We start from the raw sequence: 14,445 nt of genomic DNA on the forward strand, positions 1-14,445 counted from the left end.
AAACTTGCAAAGGCTTCCTGCTGAGGTCTTGGAGTAAATTTCACGATTAGCTCCTCTGGATGCTGCCCTGGTTCTGTTTTCTGGGAAAAATCCCTTGTCCATTGTCCTCTGTGGGCCCAAGCTCTGCCTTCTGGGAGATTCTTCCTTGTCCGTTATCCTCCAAGGTCACAGATAAATTGGATGTTTGAGGGTATGCCCTCTGTAGAGGCAGCTTAAGGGCAGGAACAATTAGGAGTTTTAGCTGACTGCGCTTTTGGGGTCTTGGGTAGTGCAGTTCCCTCCGAACCTTGGTAGATTTCTGGTCTGTTTGTTGCCAGCCACTGCCATATGTCAGGAACCATCTCCAAGGTTATTTTCTGGACATAAAGTTCTTAACCTTCCTTTATTTCTAGACTCATGATTCTCTACCTCATTTTAATGCTGCTACCTCAAAGCCATCTGAAATAATAGTCTTGGATGGGAATATAATATCCTCAATCTGATCTTTATTCCAGGACTGAATCTTTTTCTTTCTTTTTTCCTTATTGGGAGGTCTTTGAGAAAAGGTTTGTATCTTGCTGTTTAATATAGAGAAACAATTGGCTTCTCCACACCTGCGAGGTCCCAAATGTCTAGACACTCTCTTTTCCCTTCCATCTCTGTTCATAAATTGGCTAATTCTTGCTTGACCTCATCTCTTTCTTATAATACCTTACAAAAGCAGTAAGTAGCTGCCAGTATGCACTAAAACTTTGGCTCTTCCCTATTGCTCCAAAGTCACGTGGTATAGCTCCTAAATCATCACAGATGATAGCTCTATCCAATGGTTTGCCACCGCATTAGAAAAATCATAAAGTTTCTAGCCTGAAATATGTTTATTCACCACTTAGAACCCAACCACTAAACCAGTACCATATAATGTAGGTATGTGTTATAGCAGTACCTGACTCCTGATAGCAATTTTTGTCTTAGGGATAGGCTAGGCTGCCGTGACAAACACTATAAAATAATGTTGGCTTTAAAAAACCCACAGAATTTATTTCTTTCATATCACAGTCCTAATGTTCAGATTGGCTTGTGTCTCTGCTCCATATGGTCGTTCAGGGATCCAGATTTCTTCCATTTTGCAGTTCTACCAGCGCCTAGGGTGCTGTCTTCGTCTTTAAGGCTGAAGCTGATAGCAGACACCTGTTTTTCTGCTAATAGGAAGGGGAAGATTATGGAGGAGTGTATAACCACTCTATTAAGTCCTAGACTCAGAAGGTAGTAGGCATCACTCCTGTCAGGTTCCATTGGCATGATCTAACCCACATGGGTCATGCCTACATGCAAGGGAGACTGGGAACTGTGGTCTCTAGGTGAGCCACCATGTGCCCAGCACTTTATTACCATGGAAGAAAGGGCGATCGGAGTTGGGTGAGCAGCTAGTACTCTCCATCATAGCACCTTTAATACTTACGTTACTTTTCAATATATTACAACTCTGGAATTTATTATGCTTTACATTTTTTCATTCTTATTTTTATTGGGCCTCAATGGTTGTTAATTTTACAATTCCTGAATTAATGTATTCAGTTTGTTTATCATCTTTTTAGGATTGATTATGTATTTTATATAAAGGATTGGCTGAATTAAAGATGTAAGAAATGAAAATTAATTTTCTTATGTATGTTTGGTTTTATTCTATTGAATTTTAACAAAAGAATTTTAACAAAAAAGAAAAAAGCTGACTTTGTCAGTACTTTTTGTGCTAGTAAACTAGTGTCAACTCATAGGGCTTTAAAAAAAACTCATGGGGGGTGTAAACACAATCCTATTTTATGAATTTCACAATAATTTTTTTCCTAATACAAATATGAACTCTAGTGTTAGAGAAGAAGAATTGTGTGATTTTATAATATAATTTTTAGCAAAATGACCCTGCTTTGGATCATTAAAGGCAGACATTAAAATCTCTGCTTTTAAAAGGAAATATGAATTGTATGAGTCATATTTTATTTACTGTGGCTCTTCTATTAAAAAATGATTATTGGGGCCGGTCTGGCAGCCTAGTGGGTAAGTTTGCACACTCCCTTTTGGTTGCCCGGGGTTCACAGGTTTGCATCCCGGGCACAGACCTACATACCACTTGTCAAGTCATGCTGTGGTGGCGTCCCACATATAAAATAGAGGAAGATTGACACAGATGTTCGCTCAGTGACAATCTTCCTCAAGCAAAAAGAGTAAGATTGGCAACAGTTGTTAGCTCAGGGCCAATCTTCCTCACCAAAAAAAAAAAGAGACTCTGATTCTTTTTTTTTTTTTTTAAAGATTGGCACCTGAGCTAACACCTGTTGTGAATCTTCTTTTTTTTTTCTACTTTTTCTCCCCAAATCCCCCCAGTACATAGTTGTATATTTTAGTTGTGGGTCCTTCTAGTTGTGGCATGTGGGATGCCACCTCAGTGTGGCCTGACGAGTGGTGCCATGTCTGTGCCCAGGATCCGAACCAGCGAAACCCCAGGCTGCTGAAGTAGAGCACGCAAACTTAACCACTCCGCCACGGGGCCAGCCCCAAGGGTCTGATTCTTGAAAAAAAAAAAAAAAACGCTTCAAGGATCAAGTCAATTATAGCCATGTTTAGAAATATACTGCAAATAGAAGATTCATGATTTTATTATCTGTGTTTACCTTTAGAATAGCAGTATATTCTTCTGTAAGGATGACAATATTCCTTGGTCCTAATTGTACAAAACTTATAAAATGATCTTGTCTAATCCATTTTCAGATAGAAAATTGATGCTTATAATGCTAAACTGAGAGTAAAGGATGTGATGCTTGGTAGTTTAGAAATTGAAGAATGCATGCCTTATATGGACCTAGTAAAACACCACATGTCTTACCGACAGATGTTCACCATTTATCACTTTCCTTTGTTCCTCAAAGCTATGGCAGACTGTCCTTCTAGCATACAGCTGCTTTGTGACCATGGGGCCTTGGTGAATGCCAAAGATGTAGTAAGTCAGTTTATGTTTATTCTCATTTCAATTCATGTATTCTAACTTTGATATTTTGGGACGTTTGTTGTCTTAATGCTGTTTCATTTTTCTTGTTGCTTAGGATGGGCGGACACCACTTGTTCTGGCTACTCAGATGTGTAGGCCAACAATATGTCAACTGCTGATAGATAGAGGGGCGGATATTAACTCCAGAGACAAACAAAACAGGTAATTCTTTTATCACGGCTCCCCAGAACCAGCTGGATGCACAGTGATTCTGAAACTCTGCCTTTGTGACTTGGCCTTTCCAACCCCTTTGGTCCTCCTCTTCCTTGGAATTATACCCACTTCTTATTTTCCTTCGGAGTCTACTGCAGAAGGAAGGAGGGGGAAGATGACAGGGTAAGTGGAATACAAGCAGTGATTAAGGCCTGTGTTTGGGTCAAAAACCTGAAGAAAGAGGAATTATATCCCAGTTATTTTAAGCTTTAAAAAAGTCTTTAGTGAAGTGGGCTCAAATAAGATGTAAGAGAGAAGAATAAAAAATGACATCTGCAGTCTGCTTCTTCATTAGTGATTCTTTTAGAAGAAGGCGCTTCTTGGTGTCCTGGAGGTTGGCATGTTTCAGCAGAGATGTTGTGAAGGTGTTTTCTCTCATACTGCGCCTGGGCACACCCCCACTTCCTTCTGAGAAACTGAGGACATCTCTGTACCCCAAGATTCCCTTAGTTTATTTTACTTCTGTAATTGATGTTATTTTACTTGGAATACACCAATGATTTCTATCTGTAATTCTCCCTTTCCCCTTCTCGAGATCTATTCTAAGAAGGGGGCCTCTGAAAGAAGATTTCTGAAATATTTTCTTGGGTCTTTCTCAAGGTCTCTTATTCTTCTATCTTTTCTTTTAGAACTGCTCTCATGCTAGGCTGCGAGTATGGTTGCAAAGATGCAGTAGAAATCTTAATTAAAAATGGTGCTGATGTAAGCTTGCTGGATGCCCTTGGTCATGATAGTTCTTACTATGCAAGAATTGGTGACAATCTGGACATTCTTACCTTGTTGAAGACTGCATCGGAAAATACCAACAAAGGTACCAGCATTTTTCTGTAACTAGAAAAGTCCAGGTTAACAAAGAGCAGCTTTTAAAGAGTTAGGTGGTAGAGCTAAAATTTACAAGAAGCAAAACATTTCTTACTAATTAACAGTATTGGTTTGCCTCCCTCTATACCATGGCTTTGCGTATTCACATTGTAAGTCACTTGTTTTGAGGCAGTATCTGTTGCATATATTGTCTAGTTTATCCAGTAAACTCTGCTATACTGTGGAGTCATTTAAGAACTGAGGAGAGGGGCCAGCCTGGTGGCACAGCAGTTAAATTTGCACGTTTGGCTTCTTGGTGGCCCGGGGTTTGCTGATTCGGATCCCTGGTGCGGACATGGCACCGCTTGGCACACCATGCTGTGGTAGGTGTTCCACGTATAAAGTAGAGGAAGATGGGCATGGATGTTAGCTCAGGGCCAGTCTTCCTCAGCAAAAAGAGGAGGATTCGTAGTAGTTAGCTCAGGTCTAATCTTCCTCAAAAAAAAAAAAAAGAACTGAGGAGAAAGAGTCAAATCAAGTGTTTTACTAATATATATATATCTATATATTTTTTTTTTGTGAGGAGGTGTAAAGGTCTTAAGCTCTGTTATACTTACAAAGTTTTAAAGAGTCATTAATTAAATGTGTATATAAAATATTCAACCAATATTTATTGACTACCTGTGCCAAGTATTTTTCTCTGTTAAAGAAAAATTGGGAAATACAGAAAAGCACAACAAATAAAATTAGTCACTCATCCTACCACTTGAGGAACTTCTGTTCACATTTTGAGGACTATCCTTCCAGTCTTTTCCGTTTGTGTAAAATTGAGGTCACTTTAGTGAGCTGTAGGTTACTTTTTGTGTAATATATTTTGAAGTCTTTTCCCTCATAAGTAAATATGTTTTTCTACAGTATGATTTTTATTGATGCATAAAATTGCATCTATTTAATTTAAGCAATTTTCTATAGGTGTCATTGAAGTTGTTTACAGTTTTTACTAATATTAATAACAATTTAGTATCTGTCCTTATGCATAAATATTTTAGCATGTTTTTATTATAACCTTAGGATTATTTCCTAGACATTGAATCATGGGGTTCCAGGATATGTACACTTCTTTAAGCTCTTGATCTATATTGACAAATTGCTTTCCAATTTAGGAGTGTTTCAAATTTTACATTTTTTACCTGTCTCTCTTCCCTAGTATTGACTATTACCTACCTGGATGTTGTTATAGCAAAAAAACACCTTGCCAACTTGATAGGCAAAAATGATATTTCACTTTTGTTTTAACTGTGAAGTTCCTTTAAAGGAAACTTTAAAATGCATTTCTTTAATATTAACTCGGTTGTATAGTTAGGGAATGCGTATCTACCCAAGTTAACCTGCTGTTTCACTGTCCTTCTTTCTCCTCTCTTTCAATATTCAGGGAAAGAACTTTGGAAGAAAGGACCATCTTTACAACAGGTAGATCTTAATTTTAATTTTAAAAAATTATATGTATTGTGCAATATAAGTGCTTACTCAGACTGGTTAATGATTGTACATAACTGTTTTGGGTTTAAATGCATGCTGTTCTCTCGCCTCAGTTCATCATGCCCTTGGAGAAGCTGGGTATTAAGATCCTGAGGCTTGCTCTGGGTGCTGTCTCTCAGCTTGAGACAGTGAATCTTATTACAATGAATGTATCCAATGGGAAATAAATAGCCTGCTGATTGCTGGCCTTAAACATCCAGCCCTGCGAAGTATGAGATAGCACACCTCGCTGAGACTCTTAGAAGATTAGTTTCAGCCTGGCAGATTGTAGATAGTTTTCACCTGTCCTCCCTTAATAACAGAGCCAAATATTTACTGTTATTGGAAAATTACAGTGCAATAAGAAATGAAGAAAACAGAATTCAAAACTGATTATATAGTCTTTTCAATACCACTGTTAACATTTTGATTTCTTTTCATCTTTTTTTGCTGTGTATTTAATTAATGAAGACTTCACTTAAAAAAAACCTGCAATACATGAAATAATTCCTACCTTGCACTAATTTTATTATCAAATCACTGTTTAACCCTGGTTTTGTGTCCCCGTCTCAGTAAATGTCTTGTCATTTCCCCTAATCTCTTCGAGTGAAGTAAGAGGGGTTGGTTTACTGCACTCTCACCGTCTGCTCAAAAGCTAGTATGGGCAGCTCTCCTCTTCTGCTGGCAGTTCCCTTCCAGGCTTTCAGCTTTTCTCTAATGAGAGGAACCTGGGCACTTCCAAACCCTGAAGAGAAAGTAATCAGGTACCTTGGAGCAATTCTGATCATCATTCTGCATCATTCCTCTACCTCTCACCTGAATCTGAAAGCTTTATTAAAGCATGTTTTCGTTTTTAATCCATCACAATTAAGTAGTAGGTTCATGCATGGGTCTTGTCTACTGTCACTTTTCTTTTCCATCTGGAGCAACTGTTTCAACCCTCTCTCCCATTCCTCAGGTAACCTAAGTAGGGGTATAATGAAATGTGCACTGTTATGACTGTACCAGCTGTCTCACCCAGAACCCGAGAAAATGATTCCTGGAATATACAGATATTGAGAATAAGGAATTACTGAATATTGATATGGGAATGGTATTCTGCTTAGTGCTCTAGGAGTTATCTAAATGAATTTGGGGAGTTAATATTCTGCTAGGAACAGCAAAACTCATTTGTTTCCATTAATTATTGAATACATTTAAAACTGTGTGCTGTAAATAGGATTTGTTCTTGTACTAAGGAACATATAATCCCTGTTATCAAGAAGATTACTGTATAGATGAAAAAATAAGACTGAGTTATTTGCTTAACAGATGTCTGTAGAGCACGTACTATCTGCCAGTTACTGTTCTTAGTGCTGGGATATCACGGTGTTCAAAGTCCCTGCCCTCAGGGAGCTCCAGCCTAGTGAGAGAGATGAGCAGTAAGCAAAGTAGTATCATAGCAGATACTTCGAAGAAAAGTGGAACAGGATTAGCGGATGAAGAAGGAGAGCACAGGAAGCTGTTTTAGATTGTGTGGTCAGGAAGGGGCTCTCTCAGGAAGTGACATTTGAGCAGAGGTCTGAAGGAAGTGAGGAGGGAGCTGTGTGGCTCTGTGGGAGAAGCCCCACGGGCGGAGGGTCGGGCAAGTACCAAGTCCCTGACGAGGGAGCATGTTCAGCACATCTATGGGGTAGTAGAAGGCCAGAGTGGCAGGAGTGACATGCACATGACCTAGCTGAAGGGAAGAGATGAGCAAGGTAACTAGGTGCCAGATTATGAAGGACCCTCTGAACGGAAGCCAGGGGGTAAAAGTGGTACAATAAGGGGCTGGCCCGGTGGTGCAGCAGTTAAGTGCGCACGTTCTGCTTTGGCAGCCGGAGGTTCGCTGGTTCGGATCCCAGGTGTGGACATAGCACTGCTTGGGAAGCCATGCTGTGGTAGGCATCCCACATATACAGCAGAAGAAGATGGGCACGGATATTAGCTCAGGACCAGTCTTCCTCAGCAAAAAAAAAGAAGAGGATTGGCATCAGATGTTAGCTCAGGGCTAATCTTCCTCAAAAAAAAAAAAATTGGTACAATGAGGCTGGTCAGATTCCACGTGAACAGTCCTTTGGTAGAAAGAATGAGGCTGGAAATGTAGTTTGGGCAAATTGTGGGTACAGGATATCTTCTTAATGGGACTTTCTCCCCCTAATTCTAAATCCAAACTCACTAGAATGATAGTTTAAACACTTGATTAAACAAACTCCACAAATAATACAGAACATAAAAAAATTATCTTGGAGAATTAAAGCATTAGCTTTTTTTTTTCTTAAGTTCTTAGAAAGGAGGAAAGAGCTTTCTAAATTATTTTGTAGATTTAAAGGTCAACTTGGGCAAAAAAAGGTTATTTTCTCTCTTGTTTAATAATTGTTTTGTGTTTTTATTAAAGCAAATCTCTAAGCTTGAATAAGGGTTCAAAGCAGTGAGTGTACAAAAACGAGATGTACCCAACTAGGTCATTTAGAGATCTTTTATAAAGCTCTGGTCAGAGGATTTTCTGTCTCTGTCTTACCACACCCCTTGATATTTTATTTCATCAGTACTCAAAGAAATAAATAATTTTCATATTTTCTTCCAACATTAATGTAACTTGCCCTCCTCCTTTTTTTAAAGACTAAATTCTTCCTTTGGGAATGGTTGATAATGCTTATGGCACAAGTTTAGTTTTGTGTCTAGTACAAATTCTCCTTTTTAAAATTTTGTGACTCTAGCTAAAATAAATCCTTAACAATAAGGATTTTAAATTTTATTTTTTAGTATTTTAAAATAAATTATACTTGATTTATTTGAAACCTATATCCTTAAAGATGCTTTCCATTTGGAGTTCTCAGTGGAAACACTGCCACCTTGTGTTATGACAGCAAAATTTAATGTTGGGTAAGCTGAAAATCACCACTTGGATATATTGCTTATTGAGGAAAATGTGGTCTATATTCTCATTCTTGCTAACCTGTGTTTTCTTATGTTTTACCAAAGCGAAATTTGACACACATGCTAGATGAAGTAAATATGAAGCCAAATCAGAGGGAGCATCAAAACATTCAGGTAAAAAGAAAACAAAATTTGGTATCTTCCTTTGCAGAGAATTCCAGTGTTGTTTGTAGTGGGGTAGGGGAGAAGACAGGGAGCGAAAATGTGGGGGAAGGAGGGGCAGCTAGTTCTGTTTTGTAATTCAATTTTCTTGCCCAATCCATTCCAAAAGAATTGACTCTTGATATGAATGTTTGGGTCAGTATTATCTTACAGAAAGTATTGTTTTACTATATATTAGGAAGCAAATAATTTAACAACTTTATGTAACTTTTTGTTGATTTAAATATATGTGTTTTGGGTCATAAATCTCTATTCATGTTGGAAAATTATTATAGTGATAAAAATGATTATTAATGTAAATAAAATAAAAGCCCAACTTTTTCTTAAATTATTTTTTATTTTGATTAAGAAAAATAATTTTGTTAACCACACAGCACTTTTTACCTTTTATGTTTGTCAAAATGTTCGAAAAATAATTATTATATGGATTATGTTGGAGGAAGATCCCATAATTAAATGGTTTATTTTATGACTCAAATACCATTAGAATATAAATTGAGTATGTTTTCCATGTGATAAAACAGAAGCATTTTCTTTGGGTCTTCATAGTTTACTATGTACTGTTAAGAAAGTGATGCTAGCCTTAGATCGGAGCCTTAAGTACTTTATCAGAGCACTGAAATGATGATTAGTTTAAGAAAAGCATGCGAGTAGACTCATAAACTTGAGAGGTGTTAAGCAAAAGTTAAAATGGCATATTCTTCTTCTATTTTCTATTTCCAGATGATGGTTTTATTTTTTATTAGAATCATGATGGTTTGCTGTCTTGTATATATTTGTATTCATTAGATACCACAGGACCATAATTTTCTATATTATTTCTGGTCTATAGATTTTTAAATCATTTGAATGTCATTGAAATTATTGCATCTTTGTACTTAAAGCTGTTTTATATAGGTATATATCTGTAGATGAGAGCGAACTGCTTTTAAAAATCTCTTCTGTAAGAATTGCTCTTTTAAGGTTGGTGTAGTCCCTGTTATCTTTACTATTTAAGGATCTGGAGATTGAAAATGAAGATTTGAAAGAGAGGTTGAGAAAAATTCAGCAAGAACAGAGAATATTATTGGATAAAGTCAATGGTTTACAACTGCAGCTGAATGAGGTAAATAATCTACATAATACAAAAAAATCCAAACTTTTACTCCCAGTCATCATCATCGATAACAAATTGTTAATGCTCGCCTATCACGTGAAGTCATGGTGCTGGGTGCTAACAGAGGTAAAATCAGGTCATGGCCCTTGGGGAAAGTTGTATCTTACTAGGACCTTTACATGAAATCTTTAATGTCGAATCCAAGAACAGAGAATACTGTAGATGTGTGGTAACAACAAAGGACTGAACTGGAGCTGGTGCTATGGGATTGGAGAGGAAGGAGGAGACAGAAGATGTGAGGAGGAAGAGCAAGTAGGAGTTGACAACTGAGGGCTTCTCAGAAGAATCAAAAGTGCTTCTGAACCTGGTTGGTGAGAAGAAGGGATGACAATTCAGACAAGAGAACTGGGAGTACATAGACATTTTCTTCTCCTATCCTTGTCCCCATTCTTAAAGACATGTGCCTGTCTTTTCAAAAGATATTTGCCAAGCTCCTGCCTTTTAAAACAAACTTTCAAGACTGAAAATACATTTCTTCTTTTTAAATTTAGGAAGTAATGGTTGCTGATGATCTGGAAAGTGAGGTAGGATGATAAATTTTTCTTTAAAGCTGTAAAATGTAAATTGAAAATGATATTGCAGAAGGTGTGTAAGTCCTGAATTGAGATGGAGACCAGGATTCTATTTCTGCTTATTGCTCAAAGGGAAAAACAAAACCTACATGTGAATGTAAAAGTATGTTTTGAGTATAGTGGCATGGGTTATTGTAGGCATTTTGTTATTGCCTCTGAATGTCTCATTTTCTGTGAAACTTTTCATAAAAAGATGTAAAATTCAAAACATTATAAAGTAAATATCTGAAGATAATGATTTAAAACAAACAATAAAAATTTGAATTTTTTGTAATTTTTTTGTATATATTGTATATTTTATTAGTGTATTTGTAGAATTTTCAACTCTACTAATAGATAAAAATCCACCAGCTTAGATAATTCATTAACTGCAGTCCTCAAAGTAATTCTAATCACATTTTCTAAAACACATTTCTAACCCAATTTCAAGCACGGAGTGACTTTGCTCTTTCTTTCTTTCTTTCCATTTCAGAAAGAAAAGCTGAAGTCCCTTTTGGCAGCTAAAGAAAAGCAACATGAAGAAAGCCTAAGAACTATTGAGGCTCTGAAAAATAGATTTAAATATTTTGAGGTATACAAAGCTTAAATTATCTCCTGTAACTCATAATAGGCAATAGTTAGGGGCTTGGACGCAGAGTTGAATTTGAATTATCACTCTCTTCTTTATAGTGTGACCTCGGGCAGTTTATTTAAAGTCTCTGAGTGTGTTGCTGCTTTGACAGAATTGGGGTGGTTGTCCCTTTCTCCACGGAGTTGTTGTAAAGGTTAAACGAGATAATTGAAATTGACTAGCATATGATTGACATTTAGTTCAATTCTGCTTTCTCTTCCCCAGCTTTCATCTTTGTTCATCTTTACCTTTTCAAAACTTGATGCTTTTATCTGTAAATTTTCAATGATTATGATGGTGATATAGAAATGAATAGTGGTATTTCCAGGATTATCTCAGAAAGGATTTTGTGCCTATCTGGATTAGTTAGAACACTTGGTTTAGTGAGAGTAGAGTGTCAATAAGGCCCAGATCGTATACTCTTCTTTGGTTGGGTCAGTTAGCTCTTAGTCTTTCCAAGACAGTGGATTTTTTTAACTTTTTATTGAAATACAATATATGTTAAAAAGTACACGTTAAAGCATATAAGTTGAAGAATTTTCACAAATCGAACACACCCAGATCAAGAATCAGAACATTACTAGTACCCAGAAGCCTCCTCATGTTTGCTTCCTGTCATTACCCACACTCCCTGCATCAGGGGTGACCATTTTCCTGACTTCTAACTGTGTAGATTTGTTTGAAAGGCCGTAATACATATTTATAAATGTTGTTCATCACTGAGGGGTCACTGAAGAGGGTGCTGTTTCAATATGAATCTTTTATCTTTATTAGGGAATATAACTCCAAAGTACCTAATGAAAGTAATTTTTTTCTTTTATAAATAAAAAAATTTGTGGTCAGCTATGAAAAAGAATGTCAAGACATGGATGAATCTCACAGACAATGTTGTGTGAAAGAAATCAGACACAAAGAGTAGCTAATGCATGATTCCATTTTTATAAAGTTTAGAGTCAGACAAAACTAATCTATGGTGATAGAGGAGAGAATAGAGGCCACCTTTGGGGAGGGATTACTGACTAGGATGGGGCATGAAGAAGCTTCTGAGGGTGCTGGAAATGTTCTATATCTTGATCTTGGTTGTGATAATACAAGGTGTGCGTCTGCAAAAATTCATTGTACTGTACACTTAACAAGGTGCTTTATTGCACGTGAGTTATGCCTTGATACATTTTTAAAAAAGAAAAAAAGTGTGTTTGAATTTGTGTGACTGAATTCTGAAGATTATTCAGAAACAGCTTTATAAGCTAAAGAATAATCTGGTATAGTGCCTTCTATCTTTTTCACATTTGACTCTTTTTTAAGGTTGATAATGAAACTAGTAATAGCTAACATTTTCATAGTACCAGCCATGTACCAGAAACTGCTCTGTACACTTTACGTGCATTTAATAAACATATCAACTCCATATGGCAGGTTTTATTATTATCTGCATTTATAAGTGAAGAGACTGAGGCACAGAGCATTTACCTGTGAGGGTTTTTATAAATATTAAGCGAAAGAGCCGGAACTTGAACCCAGGCTGTCTGGCTCCTTTGTGCTCTGTACTACAATACTAGTTTTACACTCAGAATGACTTGAATGAGAAAATCTAGAGGCGTATGTGGGCCCTTTGAAGCACTCATCAAAGTTTGACACCTATAATTGGGTACTAAGAGTCTAAGAGTAGACTCTCATGTCAAGAATAAGATATTTTTCAGTAGCTTTAGACAGAGTTAGAGTCAAGTCTGTAACTTTCAATGAGGTTATAATAAACTATAGGAAAGTAACTTTATTGTTATTCTACATAATTCTTTTCATTTAAAGTAATATATATTTATTTCAGAAAGATTAGAGAATATAATTAAACTAAAAGCAGAAAATAAGTACAACTATATTCCCAGCTCTCCTAGCACCTGACTCACGTCTTCCCGACCTTTCTTTGTGCGTAACTTGTGGGAATGGGTACATCCTATTTTGTAACTTCTTTCACTCAACATAGTGACATTTTCCCCAGTGAGTGCATATTCATTGTGATAAATTTTTCTACTAGAAATGGTTTTTTACTTTCAAAAAGAAATTACAGGGCCCATTTTATATGTGACCCAGTATTTATGAAAGCAGCCATTAAAAACTAAGCATTCAGGGGCTGGCCTTGTGGCTGAGTGGTTAAGTTTGCGTGCTCCGCTTTGGTGGCCCAGGGTTTTGCTGGTTCGGATCCTGGGCACGGACGTGGCACCGTTCATCAGGCCATGCTGGGGCAGCGTCCCACATGCCACAACTGGAAGGACCCACAACTAAAAAAATATATACAACTATGCAGGGGGATTTGGGGAGAAAAATGCAGAAAACAAGCAAAAAAACAAAACTAAGAATTCGTCATTTAAAAATATTGCATATCCACTGTATCATCTCACATGCCTAAAAATCTTCATAAACTGCCAACAGGTTTGCTGGTGTGTGTAATACTTAATATGTAGGCATTTCCCTTCTGATAATAGAAAAAATATGGGAAAATATGGATATTTTAGAACGAGGCTAATTTTATGTTGTAACTTATGCATTTATTTTCATGTGAGTAATCAAGGAAAGGTAATAAACCCAAACTAAGTTTTTTGAACTCCTTATGTGCGTAGGCCACGCCAACCATACATGTATAAGTCCATTGAGTAGCTATGGTAAACTCTAGTATTAAATATTACATAGAACAAAGAGCTTAACTATGTTTACCGACATCCTTGGGGCACTAAGAATTAGTGTAGGAGGCAACAATTTATTTATAGGACTGTGGACTATTTTCACCGTGGTCATCTATATCAGAGTTTGACACATGGCTGTTAGTACCAGTACACACAGATACACAGACATGAGCTACATCTGCATATCTTTACTCTTGAAGTTATAATATTTTAGTTGATATATTAGATTCTTTGTATTTGACTAACTTGGAAAAATGAGCAATCCAAGTATATTTCGATTCAGAGTATCTAGATTTTCTTCAGTATTCTCTTTTTCGTAACTGATGCATCAATTTATTTATTGCTGTGTGTAGGTCTTTGTCTCAGTTTCGTTTCCTCCTCTCTGTCTCCTTTTGCCTTCAAAAGTAATCGGTATTCAGGGATGGCCCAGTGGTGTAGTGGTTAAGTTCACGTGCTCCGCTTCTGTGGCCTGGGGTTCATGGGTTTGGATCCCAGACATGGACCTACATACCACTCATCAAGCCATGCTGTTGTGGCATCCCACATATAAAATAGAGGACAATTGCCACGATGTTAGCTCAGAGACAATCTTCCTCAAGCAAAAAAGAGGAGGATAGGCAACAGATATTAGCTCAGGGCCAAAAACCGAAAAAAAAAAAGAAGTAGTCAGTATTCTATAAATTCTGAAAGAAGGCATCACGTGGCTATTTCACAGTTAATGAAGTAGGGTTTCCCAACAGTGGCAAAGTAAAATG

At 37.0% G+C, this 14,445-nt stretch overlaps 1 protein-coding gene across 4 annotated transcripts in view; it reads left to right on the forward strand.

Moving 5' to 3' along the window:
* The window catches only part of UACA (uveal autoantigen with coiled-coil domains and ankyrin repeats), an 82,271-nt gene that overhangs the window by 54,142 nt on the left and 13,684 nt on the right, over positions 1-14,445 (forward strand). For all 4 annotated transcript variants that reach the window (XM_070269341.1, XM_023654563.2, XM_023654570.2 and 1 more), the window contains exons 6-13: positions 2,904-2,974; positions 3,078-3,184; positions 3,865-4,046; positions 5,469-5,506; positions 8,558-8,626; positions 9,672-9,779; positions 10,322-10,354; positions 10,875-10,973. In XM_070269341.1, coding sequence (XP_070125442.1) covers positions 2,904-2,974; positions 3,078-3,184; positions 3,865-4,046; positions 5,469-5,506; positions 8,558-8,626; positions 9,672-9,779; positions 10,322-10,354; positions 10,875-10,973 — 707 coding nt within the window. The remainder of the gene's footprint in view (positions 1-2,903; positions 2,975-3,077; positions 3,185-3,864; positions 4,047-5,468; positions 5,507-8,557; positions 8,627-9,671; positions 9,780-10,321; positions 10,355-10,874; positions 10,974-14,445) is intronic.

The sequence above is a fragment of the Equus caballus genome, chromosome 1, assembly GCF_041296265.1.
Source record: "Equus caballus isolate H_3958 breed thoroughbred chromosome 1, TB-T2T, whole genome shotgun sequence".
NCBI lineage: Eukaryota > Metazoa > Chordata > Mammalia > Perissodactyla > Equidae > Equus > Equus caballus.